Source organism: Mustela nivalis (genome assembly GCF_964662115.1).
Source record: "Mustela nivalis genome assembly, chromosome: 6".
NCBI lineage: Eukaryota > Metazoa > Chordata > Mammalia > Carnivora > Mustelidae > Mustela > Mustela nivalis.
The window spans coordinates 60706370-60730085 of NC_139025.1; the positions used below are offsets into that span (position 1 = coordinate 60706370).

The 23716-nt window shown below is 41.6% G+C and overlaps 1 protein-coding gene across 2 annotated transcripts in view; it reads left to right on the top strand.

The window, feature by feature from the left end:
• SLC25A21 (solute carrier family 25 member 21) overlaps window positions 1-23716 on the top strand; it is a 494918-nt gene that overhangs the window by 448421 nt on the left and 22781 nt on the right. For both annotated transcript variants that reach the window (XM_082737814.1, XM_082737815.1), the window contains 3 exons: window positions 2059-2118; window positions 5477-5584; window positions 19353-19517. In XM_082737814.1, coding sequence (XP_082593940.1) covers window positions 2059-2118; window positions 5477-5584; window positions 19353-19517 — 333 coding nt within the window. The remainder of the gene's footprint in view (window positions 1-2058; window positions 2119-5476; window positions 5585-19352; window positions 19518-23716) is intronic.

Sequence of the window (23716 nt, forward strand, 5' to 3'; positions counted from 1 at the left end):
CTTTTTACGTAGATTGTGCTCAAAAAGGTTTGAAACCTTCTGCCTTGAGGGACTCTGGGCCTCCAAGGTCAGGGAAGGCAAGAAGATCTCAGCAGCAAGAAAACTGTAGGGCAGAGAATCCCACACTGTTAACAGTCACGGCTCAGTGGTGAGCAAGCGTATGTTGTGGTTAAGAGCATACTCAGGCTTTGCCGTCAGTCCTTCCACTCACTAACTGCAGGATATGTATCTACAAAATGAGAGTCATGGTTGTACTATGATTGTACTATAACCTGATGCTTATAAGCGGAATGGTGTTGTATGGATTTAGTGCAGTCGCACAAGCAAAGATCTTAGCATGTTTTCTGGACCACAGCAAGCTACCGTGGAGGGATACGAGTAACTGTGGTTCCTCTATTAGCCAAAGTGAAGAAAGAGAATGAAAACTAAGGTTTCCTGAAAGTCCTATCTGTGTCGGGCATGTCAAAAAAATCTTACTTAAATTCCATTATTGAAGGTATATTTTAGAAGGTTAAGTTTTGTGTTGTTGAGGGCTAGAAATGTCAGAAGCCTTGCCCATGCTTTCACAACTAAGTAGCATAACCAGGATTCAGTCCTGGGACTGCTCCTATCGAAACCCCAGCAAGGAAATTATCAAAGGATACTGAGGACAGTGACCATAAAAACGAAGAGAAAAGCTTATCTGTCAAGCTTAAAACAATAACACTTTTCCTTCTATGGTTAATGGTTTCACCAAAACAGTGGTAGCTGCTGGTGCTGTTTTTTTTAATACCAGGAAAGTTACAGGGTTGACACCACCCGCTAGAACATTTGATCAAAGAGGCAGGGGTTTCTCTATCTTTACTTTTGCAGGAGGCATCCAATAAATATTTGTTGAATGAGTAAATGAATGAATCCCTGATCTAGAAAAGCTTATAACTGTAGTTGAGTTAAAGAAGGATGGCACAAATTTATTCCTGGGTCTCTAAAAGAATCAAAATCTCTCTGGTGATAGAATGGCTTTGGGGCTGTCCAAAGACTCACAGAGCCGTGTCTACCTAGAACTACTTCTTTCTAACAACAGAGTATTATTTGATCTCCACATCTGCTTTTTTCCGTCCCATCTTATTGGGTTATAAAGTAATAGAATAGAAGACATTCGAGACCATAAAGTACCTATGCCTTTTCTGGGGTCTTAAAAATCGGGCCACCTAAGAATGTGCCTTATCAGCACTATTAGCAGCTTCTACTAACAGAGCTGCCAGGAGCAAAACATCATGATCAAGCAGAGTTGTTTCCCAAAATACAGCGTACAGAAAGAGAGAAGAGAAATGTAGTGGGGGCACATTACATGACGTCTGACGAGATTTGCCTTCATAGAAATTTATTTGCAGAGAAAACTATATGAAATGTTAACCTCATGAAAGGAACCTACAAAATCTCCCTCATCAGATATTAAAGGAAGGAGCAAACAACTCTCTTCATGAAAGGAAAAAGGTTGAAGACACTCTTGCTTTTAAATCAGGGCGGACTGGATGACCTCATTGGGTCCTTCTCTGTATTACCATGGCGCCTTCATTATCAGTGAGTGTTCGGAAACCGTGAAACAATAGAGATACACAAGAAAGAGCATATGCGCATGTTCAAGACGAGAACGGGGTATGGGTTAGAAAACTGGGCATTCACTGGGAAAGCTGTTCACAGAGAAAACATAGGAGACCAGAGATTTTGGATCTCTCTGCCTATAATTTTGAATCACTGCCATAAAAAAGAAGTCTATTGATGTCTGGGGAAACTAAAAATGGTCATGGTAAATGGAAGCTGTATGGTTCATTTACTGCCATAAAGGATTCCTTCCATCAGCTCTTCTGTAGGCTATTATAGTTGCATTGGAAAATGCGAATGTTGAAGTAGGGTCCGCCAGCAGCTACCCGAGACCAGATTCAAAACTGTGCCTGATGGTTTATCATCTTTCTAAAATGCTGGTTAGTATCATGATTTACTAAAGACATTTGACTGAATTAAAGGGTTTGTTGCAGGAAATGGTTATAAATCTCTGGGTTTGGTTTTGTTTCACAGTTTTTCACCTTTGAGCAGTACAAGAAATTGCTAGGATACATGTCACTGTCGCCAGCATTGGTAAGTGAGAATATTTATTATACTTAAGTGTGTGAGTTATTTCATAAAGCGAAATCTAGAAACAAAAACCCTTTTGATTCCCCAAGCCCAACTATGCAAATATGAATTCGAGTTATTCAATGTTCAGCTACTTGTTGAAAGCCATCTTCCTAATAACTCACAATTTGGCTATTTTATAGCTCCCAGTGATGAATTTATGATAACAGTGATATGTGTGGAAAGACCCATATGAGATATGGTCAAGAATATAAAATAAAGAGTACATTTGTCAAAGATTCTGTGAAAGCCAAAACGTGCATATGTTTACATACTACGTCCTGCGCATATCTGTTTATGCAACAGTCAGTCTGCCTAAGAAATTTTTTAACAGGTCACTCTTCCAGCTTTTGCTCAAGCTGTAGGAGATGCAGGACTTCAGGTCACCCTGTAGGCAGCTGCAGACTGAAGGACCTGTAGTTGTTGAGGAGAACAGTGATGCTACGATGCCACATCTCAGCTGTTCCATGGAAATCACATGGTGACGCGGACATCTCTCAGTGCCTCTCCTCTCCTCCTTGGTGACCTTGCTGCTTCGCAACTGCAAATTAGAGTGACCAGATGGGTTCTACAAGGATGTGTGCAGCAAGAGCCCAAAAGAGAGAAAGTGCACTGATTCCTCCCTCCAAACCTGAAAAACAAAACAAAGCAAAACTACCGATACATTGACCCTCCAATTGACAGGGGGGCCCCCAGCCCCCCAAAAAGTCCTCTGGTGTACCTGCTGCAGTGAGCCTCAAAACTCATGTTCTGAGCTTCGGCTCTTCTGTTATTTAACTTGTAAAGTTTCACTTCAGAATACTTACTCTGCCCAATAGAATGTCCAAGAAGAAATAGCGGTTATGTCTTAAATGGTACGTGCCCCTTCTCTAGGAATGATCCTCTAAGAAACTTCTTGCCCAGTCTCCTGCCTAAACAAGGTACTGTGAAATAACCTTGTATGGTAGAAGTGGCAGCCTGAGTCCTAATATTAGCTTAGATTTTTTTTTTTAAATGCCTCACTGTCTTCTCTTAATGTCATTCTCAACTTTGGAAACATTTTGGTAAAGAGAGGATTAAAAACTTCCTACAAAAGACAATAAAATATGGTCTCCAGAGGGCCAGCTGACGGTTCCTGTGTCGAGCATTGGTACCATGTGAGAGGCTGCAGTCACTTGGACTCCTGAGAATTAAAGCAGAAAAGCGTTTGGCCACTCCAGCTACTCTAACTGAACGCATGCAAACTGTAGACAGTGTTCTCTTTCCTTGAACTCTTTTATTCCAGTGTCTTTTTGATATGGCTAGACACTTAAACAGCCCTTAAATGTCCCCCGGCGCTCGCACACGAAAAGCCTAGGAGGCTGGGAACCCAACTGTTCCCGCTGGTCTCTGGAATCATCTAAGTAACGTGATCTGCTGATAGCTGATCAATTCTTTTGACAAGGGACTGCTGAACACTAGTTCTGACAGCAAATGTAGCTCAGTTTTATAGAAGAACAAAAAAGTGAATTACTTGGAAGATTGCATATAGTAAGTAATAAAAACCTGAACATCTGGATTTTAGCTTTCCCAGTCAGAAGAGTTTGGGACTAGTATCTGTGTGTGTGTGTGTGTGTGTGTGTGTGTACACACTCATGTACACACACATGTTTTGGCTTCCATGATAGAAGTCTGAGATAAATGAATAAAATATTTGGTATGTTACCCTATGCAAATGTGTTTAAATAGTAATGAAGGGGCATGAAAGGAAAACGTGACTAATTATTCCCTCTCCTTGAATCTGTATACTATCCCATTCTTCCTCTGCATTTTTATGTGCAACAGGAACAATGGTTTTTGTAAAGTACTTTACAAAGGGCTTCACACATTGTTTTGATCCTCATATGAGGTAGGGAGATTAGATAACATTGTCTCCATTATACAGATGAAAAAACTGTGGCTTATAAAAGGTCCTGTGATTTAGACACTGAGCTGCAGCTCACACTTGTGGTGCCTTCGTGTGAATTAGGCAAAGTTGCCCTTTCACCTGGCAGATGCCTCTCCAGGGCTCCAGCTTGGCAAGTGGGGTGCAGGCTGGATCTCAGCCTAAACACAACAATTAAAATATACACACACACACACCCCTTGTTCTGTGCTCAAACTAATGCACATGGCAGCCCCGGTCACACAGCCAAGAAGGGGCAGAACCAGAACCCAGACCTCCCTCTGGCTCCTCCCTTGTTCCACCTTGCCTTTTCTTCCAAAGTTAGGGAATATTCATTTCTCTTTTCTCTTTTTGTTTTCTACTTTGAAGAAATTAGAGACTCTTAGCAAGAGTTCTCTGTTCTTTGTTCTTCTTTGTCTTTTATCTTCTTTTGGTTGTACATAGCGTTCCCTCTTCTCCTGGAATTAGAGCTTCAACACTAAAGAGTTACTGTTTTCCAGCATCTGGTTTGAAGATTTGAGGCTTTGTTTCATTTTGTTTTACTGGTGTGTGTGTGTGTGTGTGTGTGTGTGTGTGTGTGTGTATTTTAATTGTTGTGGTTATTTTTGATATACATCTTCTGAAAAACCCTTAAACATTCTACTTTGAGGAGAAGTCAAGAAAGCTGTAGTTCCTTACTGCAGAAACTCTTAACTCAGAGCAAATAAGAACTTCACCTCATCGTTTGAGAGATGTTGTAGATTTTTAGCTGAGCCTTGCAGAACAACCTCGCCATTTCTGATGTCAACTTTTATTCCTCATTTTCTGCATCCAGAAGAATAGGGCAGTTACTGGGAGTTTTGTTTTGTTTTGTTTTGTTTTAAATAAGGAAAGGATGAATAAAAATTCTTTTGGTTTGCCAATTGTCTAGAATAGTGACTCTAACAACCGGGCTATACATTTAAATATTTTCAGCTGCACTGTTTGGTTACCTGAAATTTAGTTATAAACTTTTTATTTTTGGTTCTGCTACTTGAAGTTTTTTGAGATGCTCAGTAATGATTTAAGTAGATGTTTTTAAAAAAGAAGCTCTCCTTTTACAAGTCAAACTCTCTTAATTGTTGCATGTGCAGATGTTTTAGTATCCACCTTAAATCACTAAAACCACCTTTTTTTTCATTAAAGGAAAAAGTTGCTGTTGATGGGGCTTTGACATTTTATTTTGAATTGTTAGGATGTGGTTTGTGGCTTCTGTAATGTCTTCTTCATGAATTGTCAGCATCCAATCAAGAACTAAAGCTGTTTAGTAATGGTATATGGTGCATTTTTGTGCGTTTCTCCATTCTCCCCATAACATTTAGCTGCAGAGTATAATGAGTAAGGTGTTTAACCCAGTGCACATAACTTGTTTTAAAGTATTGATTGATTTAACTTTTCTAGACGTTTGCCATTGCTGGATTAGGATCTGGACTAACAGAAGCTATCGTGGTTAACCCTTTTGAGGTAGTAAAAGTTGGCTTGCAAGCGAATCGGAACAAATTTACGGAGGTAATCATTTGATGTTTTCCTATTGGTGAGGAAATGTAAAAAATTATTTTTAATATATGTACATGCTATATATATAATTATGAACCCAGCTCTTAGTCACTTGTTAAAACCATAGCAAATTATTCTTTTTTTTTATAGCAAACTATTCTTAAGGAAGTAGCATAAGAAAAAAGTAAAATTTCTTCCACAAGGGAAGTGTGAAAAAAATGTTCTAAAGTCCAACAGACAAATGCATGCTTACAAGTTTTTACTTTAGATTTGGAATGTAATCTATAATGACTTATTTGGAAATGTTTCCCCTACTTTTAGCAAAACTTCTACTTCACATTACGCTAGAAGAGACGGAAGCAAAAACCACAGAGGTGATAAAATTGTGCTTTTAAAAAAATATATGATGAAGTCATTTTTTAAAATTGCCTTACTCCTTTCTCCACTCCACCCACTGCCCTCCCCCAAAGAGTCTGATAGTCTGTCAAGCTTGTCTTTTGGTTTAACCTGAATGAAGCAAGTTACTAAACCTGGGTAGACGTCACCACTCGGGCAATGATGGGTCCTGACATTTAATCAGTGGTACCCGGTGTTCCATGAAGACAGGTGCCCTTGGCGTGTGCTGCCTTCACTTCCTCCCAGTTGCCTAATGATTCCTTTGAAACCACCAAGTCCAACGGTTCTTCTTTCATTCTTTTGGGTGCCAAGTACCAGGTAGGGAGAAAATAAGGAGACTGGCATTCCAGGTCCTTCCTTCCTTAGCATTTTAAGTTAATTCCCACAACTGGGTAGCATGTGGTATAAATTGCTTTGGAGTATCTGCTGACCTGAAGTTCTCTGTAGAATAGTTCCCCTGCCTACTACTTGAGCAGCTGCTAATGGGTGGAGACCCCCCTGGCTCCCACCCCACTTCCTGCCTGCTGGTACTGTTTGAGAGCTCCCTGGCAGCTTCTCGAACAGGGGTGTGGGAAAGGAGAAGGGGGCCCGACTCACCTGAGGCTGCCAAGACCCAAGGAGCACAGGGTTGGGCTGCTAGAGCAGATGGTATCCGCTCAGATGAAGTCAATCCTAATTAAGGGAGATTTTTTTTTTTTCAAGTTTCAAAAGGTTGCCTTAACTGTGGTGATATTCGGCACTTGGGTAAAGATTGAACATCCTTGCATGGCCCTAGTCTTTGTTTTGTTTCCTATTTCCTTGAACGAAGGAAAAAGATGGTGAGGAATAGGAAGAAAAGAGAAGAAACACTTCTCAAATGCCCTGCTGAAATGGAGAAGCTCCCATGGAATCTGTTCAAGGGAATTTTGATTTATTAGACTGGCAGAGTTACCAATTAGAAGAAAATTGTGGAGCTCCTCCTCTTCCGTGGCCTCCTCTTTATCATGGTGAAGCTGGTCAGGGCAGCAAGGAGAGGACAACGGAAAACAGATATTCAGCGACCGTCCTTTATCAAGGTAGCACGTAACCTGAAGGACGAGACTGGGACAGAGCACCACAGAGCACGGGTGGTGGGGGGTGAAAATAGTGAGTTATAACAACGCCCCTGCTCACAACTAATGTTCTTTGTCTCTCCTCTGCCCTCAAGGAGCTTCCCCACTGAGGCCAAGTAAGAGCTGCTAATGGGTTGCATGTGCTAAAGCCTGTCTAGAACACGGGAAACACCCTGCCAGCCTAACCCAAGACTACCCTGTGTGTGCGTGGTCCCCGTTCACTGACAGGAGTGCGCCGTGTGTCAACTGTGTGCGTCTATGCAGGCAGGCAGTTTTTAAGTGGGGGGAAGAACAGGAGCTTGTCTGGGGTTATTTCCTTTGCAGAATCCACTGAACTGGACTCATTTTTAGGTATTTAGACAAAACAAAAATGTTCAGTACATTACAACTTTCGAGGAGTCAGACGTGATCCTACACGTCAGCATTTATTGACGGCAACGATCAAGATTCAGTTGCTGAACTGAGGTGGAGCTTAATAGGCAGTACTGATCAAGGGAAAAGGTGTTAGTGGTACATAGTCACCCAACATGAAGTAACGGAACTGTGCTTTCTGAAAAAAACAAAACAAAAACAAAAAAAAACCTGAAAGGAACAGATGACATGCTGAGAATAGCAAATTTGGATCTAGTTCTTGAAAAATAACAGGTAGTCATTTTTGGCAATTGTAGCTATTTCCTATTTCTTTTGTCTAGGACCCACTAACTCTAATGTCTTCCTCCACTGACTAGCACTTTCTTTTATCCAAAAAGGAGACACCTTTTTGTTAATCTGTGCCTGGGTTGGAATAATCCAACTGTTAGGTGTGTTCACTTCAGCATTTGGATGGCCAAAAATAATGATTACTTTTCTTCACCCTGAGGCCTTGTCAGCTTGTCAAGAAGTGTGTGCATTGGAGGTGGTGGATGGGGTGGGGAAGAGGAGGAGAAAGGAAAGAAGAAAGGAATTAATACAATGATCAATGCATTTAAAGGTTATACATTTAAAAAAAAGTTTGAGTCCAGATTTAAAAGTAGTGCATATGTATGTTAAAAAGCACAAAAAATACTTATTTTATATAAATAAGTGTGTAAACATATTAAAAATGGTCTAGACTCCAGAGCAATACCGATATAATGGCTAATACGGATATAATGTAAGCTACATTTTATAGTACCATATTCAAAAAGGCAAAAAGAAACGTGAAATTAATTTAATACTGTATTTCATTTATTTTTAATTCTCTAACCCAATACATCCCAAATATGGTCCTTTCTTTTTTTCTTTTTTAAAGATTTTATTTATTTACTTGACAGAGAGAGATCACAAGTAGACAGAGAGGCAGGCAGAGAGAAGCAGGCTCCCTGCCGAGCAGAGAGCCCGATGTGGGACTCGATCCCAGGACCCTGAGATCATGACCTGAGCCGAAGGCAGCGGCTTAACCCACTGAGCCACCCAGGCACCCCAAATATGGTCATTTCAACATGTAGTTAATATAGAAGTTAGATGAGATATTTTACACTCTTCAGATTTGGTCTTTAAATCTCGTGTGTATTTTATGCTTACAAGCACACTTCGGTTTGAACCAGGCCGTTTCAAGCGTTCAATAACCACGTATGGATCGTGATTTCCTTATTGGCCTGTGCAGGTCTGTCATGCAGAGGAATGCATAGAAACTTCTAAATTGTGATTGCCTCTGGAAAGGAGACTAGAATAGGGGGCGTGGAAGGTAAGCGTTTAAGGGAAGGGTTTTGTGTAGTTAAATGTTAAACATGAGAATGTATTCAGCATTACCTGTGAATATTTACTTTAAAAAGTAGCACTTTCATCATAGAAAATTCAGGAAATACAAAACAGTATAAAGAAGAGTATGTAATCCAAAAGAAATGTTCTATGGCTTTGCCAGGATCAAGTCTCCCTTTAAGGAGAGGGTTCTCAGCTGATTTGGGTAGAAATGACTTGCTGGCCCATCTTAAGGCTCAATGTTGCACAATTCAGTTTCTATTACTTCTTTTATAGTAGTTTTTTTTTCCTGCTCTGATTTGTTAAAAAAGAAAAAGTTTAAACCTTATATGCAGACTATCGAAGAACGTATATGAACAGAGCTGTCTGAACAGGAAGGCCACTGGTGAACTGGCAAATCTGGCCCAGGGCTGGAGAGAGAAAAACCTCTTTACCATTTTTTTACATGGCCTTGAACAAGTTTCGTGCAGTTTCCTTGGTGATGAAACGATGGCTGTCAGTCCAGCTGTCTTACAGCAAGGCATTTTTTTTTCTTTTAAAGATTTTATTTATTATTTATTTGACAGACAGAGATCACAAGTAGGCAGAGAGGCAGGCAGAGAGAGGAGGGAAGCAGGCTCACCGCTGAGCAGAGATTCTGATGCGGGGCTCGATCCCAGGACTCTGGGATCATGACCTGAGCCGAAGGCAGAGGCTTTAACCCCCTGAGCCACCCAGGTGCCCCACAGCACAGCATTTGTATGAAGTGGCCAGTAGCACAAGCTCCAGAGGCCCATCTCTGTCATTGACTATGTGGCAAGTTCAGGTTTCCCACTCTGACCATAGTTCTTTCTATTTTGTTAGAGAAAAATAATAGTAATAGGGTTGAGATGTGTATGCAAAGCTGTCAACGCAGCCTATGTGATGGTTTAATGTGTCAGTAGTTGTTATTACACATTTTTATGAGAATTTAAATATAATATATGCAAAGATCTTAACATAGAACCTGGTACATGGTAGGAAGTCAACCAATGGTAACTATTTCAAGATGCAAGTTGATATTACAAATGCTTAAAGTTGCCTAAAGACATTTATCTTGAGCTAGTATCCCAATTAATATTGAGCGGCCACAGGTGACACCAGCCAAGGGCACGTGGACAGCTTACTGAACGTGGTCAATTTCTCCCTCAGTCCCCGCTAGGCAGTGCTCAGGTAGGTGCCAGTAGGATCTATTCAGCCAGAATACTTTATCAAGGTTCAAGGTCTGGCAGCCTAGTTACAGCACCTACGGACAAGGTCTTTAAACTCGGATGCAGGTCCGGATGAACAGAAGTAGCCGAATCTCTGTCAGCTGTAAATAGCCAGCAGATAGCAGCAGAAGCCAGAAAGAGAGAGAGAGACACACACACACACACACACACTTGAAGCCACTTTGGAAAGATTCCCATCACAATCGAGATATGCTTCCTCTGGAATAGTTGTACAAAATTCATGTGTATTTTTGTTTTGAGGGGAGTGGGAACGGGAGAGAAAGAATTTTAAGCAGGCTCCACGCCCAGCACTGAGCCCAACAAGGGCATCAATCTCAAGACACTGCAATCACGACCTGAAGCCAAAATCAGAAGTCTGACGCTTTACTGACTGAGCTACCAAGGTGCCCAAACATGTATTCCTCATCAAACCTGCTTAATCACTTCACCTGGAGGTTGTGAATGAAGCTCATTTCCAGCCTTTTCAGTTAATTATAGCTACCAGTTGTGGGGGAGACCTGAATGGATGGGCTGCAGGCAGAATTGCCACCTTTAAGAAAGCAGAGCGGTTTTCCCCGAGGCTGGTTCTGCAGTGAGATCACTGTGGTTTCCGCCAGTAGCCTAGGTTTCCAGGCAGCCGGTCTACTCTTCAGCCCTTCTACCCTCACGCTTTAGAGACGAACCACTCCAGAGTCCTACACAGGAATTGTGGATTTTTCTATTTCCGCAGCCAGGGGAGGCGAGTCAACATGGTCCTTTAAAGACGAACATCTCCCAGAAAGTTGCTGCAGCGGGGAGAAGCTCAGCGAGGGAGACCATCAGCCTAGGGCAACCGTCGTGGACAGAAGTCTTAATAATCCATTTAACGGGGGGCATCTGGGAGGCTCAGTCAGTGAAGCGTCCGACTCTTGATTTTTTGGCTCAGGTTGTGATCTTGGGTCCTGGGATGGAGCCCCAAGTTGGGCTCCCTCCAGGCAGAGAGTCTACTTCGGGAATCTCGCTTTTCCTCTGCCCCTCCCCCCCACCCACTCATGAGGTTGTGCGTTCATGCTCTCTCTCTCTGAAATAAATAAATCTGTAGAAAAATATTACACATAATGTCTTGTAGGCAATGATAGGGTGGGAAAGATGAAGTGTGGGGACTGCCGCAGTCTCAGGGAGCACAGCAAAGTCTCGAAGGAGGTTGTGGGAAGTAGGCAGATATCCCCCTTGGTCCTACGGGGAGGGCATGGCTGGCAAAGGACCAGAATGGGATCCTCTGAAGAATGGGCTCCTGAACGGGGGCCCCTCTGGCTGGGGTCCAGGAGCAGGACTGGCTGAGAGCAGAGGCTGTGTCTGTGATATTCTGGGAGCCCCATGCAATTCCCATGAGGATTTCCAGGAATGGCAGGTGACTCGCTGGCTTGGGCTGCTTGGGTTCTCCCCTCTGTGGTCTAGGCTTGATTCTCTCACCAGTCAGAAGTCTGTTACCCATAAAATATGCCTTCCCACTCAGTGTAGCCATAAACTCTTCTAAAAATACAAAGAAACTGTGGTTCATTTGGTTCCTGATACTTCCCTCATCTCCTTCCAGCTTCTGTGTAAAGTATTTCAATAGGTACGCTTGTCTTGCCTCCACTTTTTAAATTACCACCATATCAGTCAAAGACTATAATCCCTGCCACACTTCCTCCAATTCCAATACCAGAATCTTGGCCAGCATCTTAAAATTCACAGTGAATAAAGAAAACCGGTCTCTAATTTAAATATGCTTGACCTTCTGTGGGGAGCAAAGTAATCACAGCTTTGTCATGCTCTGGTTTGGTTCAGTGGGTGTAAAAACATGTTCAAATAAAATCAGGATAGACCCAAATTTCCCCCCGTCCTTCAAACTAAACCCGAGCAAAGTGTTGTTCTGGTTTGTAGTCTCTTTGGCTTAGGGCTAGGCTTGCCCGAGGATTATTCTACTGGAGATGGTTTGCAGATCCAGTCTCGCCAAAAGCGTGACTTTATAGCTTGTTGTCCTTATAGGACCTTTCTCCCCTCCAACTGGGTGCATCGTTTTTAAGCTATAGATTTATAAGACCTAGAAGTCCACTATCACTTGTGCTAAGCCAAGTGCTGCTTGGCGGTATGCTGTCTCCAAGCCTGGAAAATGTGAATTTCTCCCCAGGAGCAAAATCTTGGATGAATTGTTTCCCAGTTTTTCTCTTGACTTTGAAATGCACTTCAAAGTTATTATTTGGCTAACGGGTTATGTTTTCCTTCCCTTGAGGTCTATAGGATTTGCCTCTGATGTGTGGATGGGGGACAGGTTTTCCTTCTACTCATTTTTATCTACATTACATATGAACATAATCATTCTCACCCCCAAACATGAAACTAAGGCTTAAGTGAATTGCAAAAGCCTGTTTCCCCTCTACTTAGTCTTTAAAGACGCTCAACCCAAGAAAGGAAAAATTAGTCTTCTACCTTTATAATTGTAATTTTTAGGTTCAGTGAACAGATAGTGAATGTGTCATTGATAGTAGAATCTTTAAAGATAGGGTTTTTGGGGGGGTTTCTTTGTTTTTAAATTAGTTCAGGGTTTGATTCTGGTTTTGGATAAACACCACTAGATATAATTCCAAACACTTTCTTCTGGCAGTTCAGTAATCTAGTAGAGATCAGTTAGATCATTTAGGAGTTTCCAAAGCTTAGTGATTGTTTTCTCCACAGGCAATCGACAAGTGTTTAAACTTAGGTATAGTACCTGGAGTCAACATAAAGTAAATAGAAGGACTGCATTTTGTGATTATCTCTTTCAAGAAAGAGGGAAGTCAAATTAGAGAGTGAGCGTGTGGCTCTGTTTACAGATAGTGTGAGAAGCCAGCTTCAAGGGCATGTCAACATTCTTGATGATGTACTGAGTTAAGTTCAAATTTTTCCTGCATTACCATGTGAAACATTGCCTGGAAACTCTTCAGTATCTAAATTATTTCTTTCCAGTCTATGATTCTTGTGGGCAGAAAAGTGAGTTATGTATATGAATCCATTCCTATAGTTATCTTTCAACAATACCTAAGGCAGCAGCCAAGTTGTCTCTCTATTATCATTTACAGAAAATGGACTTCAGTCTTCCATTCAGCTGTGCCAGGAACGCTAGAGTTTTGCTTTCAGAACTGAGACTTTGAAGTAATGATAATAGCTACCATTTACAGAACATCTACTATATGCCAGATACTGTATAAGATGCCTTACATGGTTTTTCCTCTATTTGATTTTTTTCAATTTATATAGTTTTTCAAATTGTAAAAGTATTACATTGGTTTGTCTTCCCCTACAAATCAAGTAATACAGAGCTATATAAAGAAAAACCAGTTGGGGTGCCTGCGTGGCTCAGTGGGTTATGCCTCTGCCTTCAGCTCAGGTCTTGATCTCAGGATCCTGGGATGGAACCCCACATCAGGCTCTCTGCTCAGTGGGGAGCCTGCTTCTCCCAGCCCACCCCCAGGCCCCTGCCTGCCTCTCTGCCTACTTGTGATCTCTGTTTGTCAAATAAGTAAATAAAATCTTTAAAAAAAAAAAAAGAAAGAAAGAAAGAGAGAGAGAAAGAAAAACCAGTCAGTGATTTCCACCAACACTAACCTCTGATCCCAGGGCTTCTGTAACTGCCTGTGCTTCCTTCCACTTTTCCAATGCCCACACATACTTGGTATTTCAAATTCCCCCACTATCCCTATAAGCTGGATGGCTTTCTCTAGGTGTTATAGATAGGGGAAGATAAGGCCTAATGAAACTAGCAGCTTTTAGGAACCCAACGTTAACATAGAGTTCTCTTTCTAAGCAACCACACTGCTTTTATTGGGATCAAGAAATGTGGGTGATCATGACACTGAAAGGAAAGGCAGAAGTATTTCTGGAACCAGGAAAAAGCAAAGGCTCCTTCCGTGGTCCCACTTTTTTCTGAGCAGTCCCCACAGTGTGGTCCCCCTCCCCCCTGCTCTGACAGCGGTGGCAGGGGCAGCATCTCTTCACCTAGGTATTCCTCCGGGGACCATTAGCAAGTGGCAGCTTGGTGTCTAAGGAGTTTTGTGGCACAGCATCTGGGAAAGTTTGTTTATGGCAAATTACTATCCACTCATAGACTGTTTAAAAAATAGACCCATTCATCAAACAAAACTCCAGATAGAACCTAATTGTATCTAGCGTGACTTTTTGCCATAATCCTGCCCTATTAAAATAAGCTATAATGATAATTTAGCGAAATATCTCAGCAAAAGCGAAGTTTAAGTGTGGGATTTTGAGCCCAATTCCTCTTCTTTCACTTACAGCTTGTTCTCAAATAAAAGGAAGGGATTATTTTTTCCTTTTTGTCCCCCCAAATTTATAAAAATGCTTCAAGACTTTATTTGAGTAATGAAAAACATAAGTGATCATCGATCTCCTGAGGAACCAAAGTGTTTTCCTGCCTAAATGCAGCAACTGGATCTCCTCTTTTGGAACAAAGCAGTGTTTCTCCAGACATGGACACTCGCTCCATTGTGCGAGGGTCTCATCCGGTTTGCGTTCCAGCTGTGTGACGAAATTCAATGTAACCCTCTATTGCATTGGCTCTAAAATACAACAGAATTCACCTTGTCCTGGGAAGCAAGTAAAGGAGTGCATGCGGAGCATGCCGCCTTTTGACATGGTGTGCCTAGAGCTCTTCTCTGGCTTCAGGGGTGGAGGAAATTCATGAACACACACCCCATGTCTCTACCCATTGGCCGCACTCTGACAGCTATTCACCCGGAGAACAATGCCTGCTGCCTGCACCTCAGTCTGTGATCTCACAAGCTGATCAGAGCCAGCTATGGTCAGTAGTTGGATGGAAGACCTCCAGGCAAAATAGCTCAAGCTGCCATAAGTCAGGATATTAACTCTGTGAATTGTTGGTAATCCTGGACTCTCTGTGAGTAAGGAAATCAGTGCCCTAGAGTGGTACAAAGAATCTTATTAATCAAGCCTCTTAAGGACTTTTAAAACAGAAATTTGAGCCCATATTTCATAACCATCGTGGAATACGCTCAGGGGGGCCTAAAAATTATCGGCCTGGGGCGCCTGGGTGGCTCAGTGGGTTAAAGCCTCTGCCTTCTGCTCAGGTCATGGTCCCAGGTCCTGAGATGGAGCCTCGCATCGGGCTCTCTGCTCAGCCGGAAGCCTGCTTCCTCCTCTCTCTCTGCCTGATTCTCTGCCTACTTGTAATCTCCGTCTGTCAAATAAATAAATAAATGAAATAAAAAATAAATAAATTATCGGCCTACCTCCCCAAATAAAAGCCCAAGCAAATGTATTTAAATTTCTAGAATAGGAGCGAAGTCCTGCATGAGACATTTACACAGTATGCGGCACCTCGTAGGCACACAACGGGTCTTCGGTGAAGAAACGAACGCATGAGAGAACAGAGAGTTCCCAGAATTAACAGTTGGCAATAGCTAAAATGAAGCCTAAAGACTCTGAGTTATGTCAAGTGGAAATACTCTGGCAGGTACTAGTGCCCGGAGGATTTCAATAACCAGTGTGGAGAACAGTGTGATATCACAGTCTTAGCCACATTCCAATCTACTTATGCTCCCCTGCTTGCATTCTGGTGCAGTCAACAAGGAGTATGTCTAGGAAAGTTAGAATGCCATTTGGCTCGCAACTGGTAACTAAATATGAAAATTGCAGTGACTCTAAATGTTGGACGGAAACTGAACTGGTAGGTGACCCGCCGGGCTGGATAATATTGGAATCACTTGGCTGATGATGCTGGTCAGTCACCATTTTTGTTTTGAAATGGAAGCCCAGTAATCAAATAAGTTTAGTAAAATTTTTTGTGTTTACAGAGATCTAGTCAAAATGATTCTATATTTTCCTATTTAAGCATCCCAGTGGAAATCATGTTTTGCCTTTCTAATTAAATATTTGCTTACATGTGTGTGACATGATGTTGCACACTTCTACTCTTTGTGGGAAGTTAGGGAACTCTGGTTATTCTCCATCGCAAGGTCCCAAGAAGAATATATTGGAGTTAGGATGCATCTGCTACCTGTATCCGTTGGATGATCCAACTCTGAAGCTCTTACCACAAATGCAGAACAAGACTGAGCCCACAGAATGAGAACCACACTGGATTAGATGCAGAATTCTGGTTAAGCTATTTACCAGCATTTTTACTTTGGGCCTGCTATTTAACAATCCTTGTTTTCTCACCTGCAAAATAAGGGAAATAGACCCACTGGACACCCTACAAATTGAGAAAAGCAGTCAGATATGTTACAATGGCAAAACCATGCAGAGTATAAAAGCACGGACGTGGAGTGGGAGAGGCACTACTTCTGTGATCTTGAGCAAGTAACACAACCTTAGTTTCCCCATCTGCCAAATGGGAATAATGATAATACCTATCTCACACCCTCGCTGGGAGGATAAATTGTGGGATATATGTGAAGTACCAGACATCTGTGATAATGGTTAACACTGACGAGCACTTACTGTGTTCCAGGTGCCTGGTGACACACATGAATGTGCTCTCCAGGCTGTAAGCTGTGTGAGGTGTGAGGTGGAGGTCCAGTGGGTGACTTTTTCATTCCCAAACTTTGCTCCCCTGCGGCCTTGCTTCTATAGTCCACAGACTTACCCACGGGAGAATTCTTACCAAGGATATTAACTCTGAGAGGTAGGGAAGAAACCATTCTTCTTCCCTACAGGATCTGCTGCTCCAGAGAAGAAAGCCCCTGGGGTGCGGAAGCTCCCTGGAGAAGCGCTCTCGCCCCGAAGCTGGATTTGATCAGGCTCAGAGGAAGCAGACCTTTTTGTGTTGCATGAGGCATTTCTGGTAGACACAAGGGTCCAGGGCTTTGGGAAAAGGAAGGGATGGCCAGAAGGAATGAAAAGGAAGAGCCTCATTGTGCACGCCCTTCGTCTCCCTCAAATCAGCTTCCACCCTTTTGAAGGCCCTTGCCTCAGCTCACAAAGAAATTACCTGTTATTTTATTATTCAAACTATTTTTGTTATTCTCAGCACAATTGCCATCATTATTAACAGCTAATATGTAGTGAATGCTTACAGAGGACAAAAAATCCACTGACTTAGTTGTATCATCACAGCAATCCTATCGGGAAGAGTCTCTTGTTTTCTCATTATTGTTACTTTACAGATGAGTAAAGTGAGGATAAATCAGAGCAGATAAAATCCGTGCCCAAACTAGCAGGTGGGATTGCTGAGACTCTAACCTGGGACTCTCTGGCTCCAACCCGCTCACTATCTATCTATCTATCTATCTATCTATCATCTGTCTATTTACTTATATATTTTATGTCCTCTCATTTTTTTCTTTCCAAATTATTATACTTTTTTGCCTTTTTTTTTTTTTTAGTGTTCGATAATTCATTAGTTGCGTGTGACACCCAGTGCTCATCACAAAACTTGCCCTCCTTAGTACCCATCACCTGATTACCCCCTCCCCCAAACTCTCCCTTCTGTAACCCTCCAGTTTGTTTCCTGGAGTCCAGAGTCTCTCATGGTTTGTCTCTGATTTCTTCCCATTCAGTTTTCCCTCCCTTCCTCTGTGGTCCTCCATGCTATTCCTTATGTTCCACATATAAAGAAGATGTGGTTCATATACACAATGGAATATGACTCAGCCATCAGAAAGGATGACTACCCACCATTTGCATCCACATGGATGGAACTGGAGAGGATTACGCTAAGTGAAATTAGTCCAGCAGAGAAAGACAACCCACTATTTCTAACTACTGTGCTGCTCTCTGATTTTACTTAATGACTCACAACTAGAGTTCAAGCTCAACCAGGCACTTGAGTTCAAAATCTGCCCTCTGGCTGCCTTCCTCAGAGCAGGAGAGCAGAGCCCAGGCAGTTTGCTCAGCACTTCCAGAGTCTTTCCAAAAGAAATGAACTTCTGCTCAACTTGTCCTCAAGCCTCTTCTGAAAACCAAAATAAATAATTTGTGTTGATAGTCAATGTGCCAGAACACAAACAAAAACGTCCCATTTTGTAGAGCAGGGAGCGAACTTTAACCTTTTGAGAATTTTTGGTTTTCCTATATGAAATGTTTTTTATTATTTTAAGATACATTCTCATGTGTCTTTTTTCCTTAAGCTTAATACAATGTATTGTAATTAATCTTAAGTGAAAAGATGAAGTTGAATGTAGTATTATAGTTAAGAGTTTTTAAAACATTTATCAGCAAAAACTGTAGGATTTACTATATAAACAAGCTCATATAAATGTATCTTGTTAATTACCCAGCTATAAATACAAGTTGGATGAAAAGCCCTGATTGGATTTGTTCTACTCTGTTCTGCTGATACAACCTGAATCGCACATGATAAAAAACCACTTCTAGTCAGAGAGCACATCAGACTGCAGACCACTCCAGCAACCTGCTCCAGTGAAAAAACAAACAAATGTCACATCAGTGCTTGCTTCATGGGGGAAAAAAAAAACAAATTTAAATACTGAGCATTTCCCCCATTTCCTATCCAGTCAAAATTTAAGGAGGAGAGATATCCTTTGTACTGTACCTCCGAAAGGAAGCAATCACTCAACTTTTCTTTGAAGCCCACGCGAATTGTTGTTCTTGTATCATAACGAATTATAAACCTCAGGGTAAACTCCAGTGAGCACTGTAGCATGCTCCAAAGGTAGTGATAAACTGGAGGGCAGTCAGGGTAGTTCAAGATTGGGTCCTCAGTCGGAGAGCTGGAAGGAAGGAAGTTAAAGGTAACCCACCACTCCCAGTCCACTGATTTATCATTTACCACAACAAGTGATAAACATGCCGATTGCCCACCCTCTTGAGGAAAGCTACAAACGTCTGCTCTTTGTGCATGCTCGATTTCTAACCTAGTGCCAGCTTAAACTGTAGAGGCAGCGGGATCAAGACTACTTGTAACATTCGCTCCAGAAAATCATAATTAGAAAAGTAAATATGCTGGATTCAGGAACAAAAGGTAAATTCCTTTTGGATTGTGCAGTTACGGATTACCAGTTTACCTGGATGGCTAATCCTCCCATTACTTTGGATAATCCAGAACTGGATGCAGCTATTTACATGTAGGCAGTGATGATAGGTATTACATGACATTAGTTTCACTAATTCAAAGATGTGGGGTTTTTTTGGCCAGCAATCTTCCCTTGAAGGCCTTGTATGCATGCAATTTTGTTTACTTATGGAGCTTCCTAATTGTAAAAGCATGGATCTAGGCATGATTATTCATGTTGGGGTGGGGGAGGGAAATCCCTAATAATTCTGGCTCGAGGGGAAGCTCAAAGGGTAATTTACTTTATTTCACGGTCTCAACGATGGTCTCTCTGGCTCTGCTTCTCTCTCCTGCAGCAACCATCCACGATGAGTTATGCAAGACACATCATTAAGAAGGAAGGCTTGGGACTCCAGGGCCTCAACAAAGGATTTACAGCAACTTTGGGACGTCACGGAGTTTTCAACATGGTTTATTTTGGCTTCTACTACAATGTCAAAAACATTATTCCTGTCAATAAGGTAACTATTTAATAGATTAAAATCCTGGAGAAAGAAGCTCATCCGTGATGATAGCTACATCGGTAGAGTGCTTATCATGTGCTAGTCGCTGTGCTGAACACTCACATCGAATCTGATCCCCATGTTAACCTTGTTCATGGGGTGTTGTCATCCCTATTTAGGAACTAGAAACTGAGGCTTAGAAAGATCAAGTCCTTTTTTAGGTAGTTAAGAGCAAAGTAGAGACTTGAACCCAATTCTGACACCAAAATTCATCTCCTTGAGATATGCATCATGACCCCTGAATGCCTCCTCTTTATCACTAACAGAAGCTTCTAGAAACTAGAAAAAAAAAAAAGCTTTTTTTTTTTTTTTTTATCTCAGAAGCATAACTTTCCCAAGAAGTTTGAAATTTTCATGTTCTAAATAAATTTTGAGCTCTGGAGGGAAATTGTCAGCCTAAAATTTAAATTTTACCTAGATACTAATTTTTAAATCCACCAAAGTTAACTAGGGTAAGCAGGAAACCAACTCTTCAAGGATTATTCACTTTTCATGCAAAGTAGTAGTAATTATGCTAGCAGCCTTTCAACTTCTACAAGATAAAAGGAGCACACGATGTGCTGTAAGCTCAGCATCTTTTCATTTATAACAGCACACTTTTCCCCCACCATCATATTGCCTGCTTGCATTGAAAATTTCTGATCCCAGAAGCACCCCCTGGGGACGCATTTTGCACATGCAGACAATTTCCCCCAGGGGTTCAGTTTTTTATTTTGCTTTGTACAAAACTGTTGATGGACTTTTATAAACCATAAAATGATTTCTAATATGGCTATCACCAGACTGTTCAGTCAAGTTGATTATACCCACCTTTGCCCAGTGATGCCCCATATTCCGGGTCAGGACTTATCTTAAGTAGCAGCTGAGGCAAGGGATGTTCCACATTAACTGTCTGATGGTTTGGCCTAATTCACTTGCCAAAATAGCTAACCACATTTTACTGTATTTGGAAATCTCAGTTATTGAGTAGAAGCTCAGGTTTGGTTGGCCTGAAATCTGTGATTGTACAGTAGTAAACACCCTTTTCCCACTGACTGGCAATTCTGACTCCAGTGGTCCTCAGAGCCCTCCTTCCATCGAGAACCACAGAAATCGAACACAATGGACACTTTGGGCTGAGTAACATGAGGGAGTTCGACTCTTACACACTAAGATTCTTTTTGGCAGGAATGAGCTAAACAATTTGTGGTACCCAGGACAAAATGAAAATGTAGTACCCTTGTTCAAAAATTAGTAAGAATTTCAAGACCAAATATATATAGTAAGGCAACAAACCGAGCTCTTCTACGCGCAGGCCCTGGGTGACTACATAGGTCACAAATACATGAAGTTGACTCTGTTTCTTAGACTCTGAGATGAGTACTGCTTACCACACAGAGAAGAGAAGAGTCCCTGCCTCCATCTCTCCAGCTATCCACTTTTGAGACAGAAGTCACACACAATGAAATAAATTATACCAATGATTATATATTTTATTACATATATTTGAGCATGTATTTTAATTTCTATAGCATTATAAAATGAATTTGGTCTATTTAAGAAAGAAGTCACAAAGATCTACATATAGTCATATGTTAATAATGTTTTTTTAAAAATCCACAAGTGTAAATTAATCTGTGCACTTAATTCATTAAATGTTATGCATTATATAAACACAGAAGCTTAACTATTCACTTATTTTTTTAAATACATCATGATATCCTGAAAGCATGGAAAGCTCTCCCTGATCTTGCCAGGTGGCAGGGTCAGACCACACCACCTCTTACAGGACACACTGAGGTTTCTCACCTTTATCTGAAGAGAACTAGGAAGCCAACAAAAGATTTTAAGCCGAGGAATTACCTGATCAGTCTGGCCGCCAAGTGGAGGGGAAGTGGTAAGGGAAGGGCAGGGTGTAACATGGAAATGATTTCCAAGAGAGATGCTAGGGACTCAGATTGTATTGTTCACAGTGGAGACCAGGAGAAGTGGACAGATTTGAGAAATTTTCAGGAGGCAAAATGTTCAGCATATATATAGGTGTGTTGAGAAAAGGAGTGGTGGGTAGAGATGGTGCCTAGGTTCTTGGCTTGAGCAACTGGAAGGGTGCGGGTGCCATTTACTGAGAAAGAAAACAAGTTTACGGGAGACTATTATGGGCTCAGCCTGGAAACTGAATTTAACTGCACTTGGAACGAAAATGCAGATGTGTTGGCGATTGGAGCTTTAGAGGAGAGATCTGAGTTGGAGATACACACTTAGATGTCTTCACAAATCTGGGCGGCTCAGTCGGTTAAGTGTCTGCCTTCAGCTAGGGTCACGATCTCAGGGTCCTGGGATGAAGCCTGCGTTGGACTCCTGCTCAGAGGGGAGTCTGCTTGTCCCTCTCCCTCTCCCCTCTCCTCCCTGCTCACTCACTCACACATGTGCTCTCTTTCTCAAATAAATACATAAAATCTTGAAGAAAAAAAAAAAAGTCATCATACACCTGGGAGAGTGTCCCTTTTACGAGGTGAAAGATCTTGAGCCAATCACATCACTGCTCTGAGTTTCAGCTTTTCTTATTGTATGTTGAAAAAGCTACCCAACAACATTATTTTGACTGGCAAAAGGAATCATGAAGTTGTGTGTGAAGTTTAGGGGTGCTGGTACAGATGACAGCGGTGAGGGGAGGAGAGAGAGGTGGGGAGGCGGATGGTGCAAACAGGGAGCACGTAGAGCGAGTGTGAAGAATTTTTCCCCAGGACTGTTCCTCTTACACTTACATGAACACAGTGTTTTTTCTTGCCTAGAACAAAGTCATTGATTTTATGTGTTCTGTAATCTAAGCCTGATTCAAAACTGGGAAACCAGTATTCTTTCAATTTAAACCATCATAAATCAATCCTTTGTGAAGAGGAAGGTATGATAATCATTAAAACATGTTGAAGAACGTCATCAAGTTGTTAACCATGAGGAGGAGGCGGTGTTCCTTGAAGGCTTTATTCCATCTTTGCCGTGGGCTGTCTCTAGCCATACACTTCGGACGATTTGTTTACAGGATTATGGTTTCAGCTCCCTCACCCAGCAACTGGTTGGTCATTCTGTTGTTCTGAGGGAATTTGAGATTTCCCCAGTCCTGACTGGCATGAAATAATTTTGGAATTTTTTTCTTTAATGTGTTTTTTTAAAATCCATAAATGGTCTTTCAATGTTTTCCATTTTCAAAGTATTTTGTTTTAAAAGAAACTTCATAATGATTATCTCTGGGGAGTGGAAATGGAAATTGGGGGGGGGGCGTGTGTGTGTGTGTGTGTGTGTGTGTGTGTGTGAGTGAGAGAAAGAGAAACAAAGCAAGCAGCAGTGGAAGGAAAGTCATTTTCTATATACCATTCTGAGCTGTTGGAAGCGTCTGTAATAAGCATGTATTAATTTTATAATAGGAAATAAATCAGTGAAAATTTTAATAGAGCCTCATAAACTAGAGTACCTAGTTAACTTTTTCACATTTTATACACCTCAGGGGCTGTCTAGAGAGGTAAAAATAAGAACTTTAAATGGTAAGCGGGAAGAACTCCGGTCAGACATCCCCCCCTGAAGTTTTAACTCTTCAGATTGGTGATGCCCAATAGATATATTTTTCAAGTGATCTCAGAAGTATCCCGACTTTCTGTGCCATGTCAGACTATTAAAACCATTTTTGTAGACTCCACAGTTTTGCCTGATCCCCGTCATGATAACTGCCATTTTTCAGATAAGAAAACCAAATGAGAAGTTACGGCCCAGCGCTGAAAGTTACTGAAATCATTTATTTGAGGTTACACAGCAAGGGGGAGGGAGAGAACTAGAGGCCAGAACTCTTTCCACTAAACCATGCAATGCTTTAACTCTGTATTTTACCTTGTGTTTTGTCACACATAAATGACCGCTTAAAAATGATTACTGAAATTTAAATACGTGGAATAGCTAGAATATTTAGATAATAGGGCCAAATTCCTCTTCTGTCTCCTTCAGTCCTGTAACCTGGCCCTCCCTTTCCATAGCCTTAGTCTGTAATCTGTAGGACAAAGAATGAGAAGTCCCCGCCCTGGAAGAAGAGGGCATTAGCAGTTTGAAAATGGTGCCCTGGGTTAGATTCCTTCCGATTTATTTGTAGGCTCTGGCTGCTCCTTTGGTAAGTGGCTACAGTAGAGCAAGAC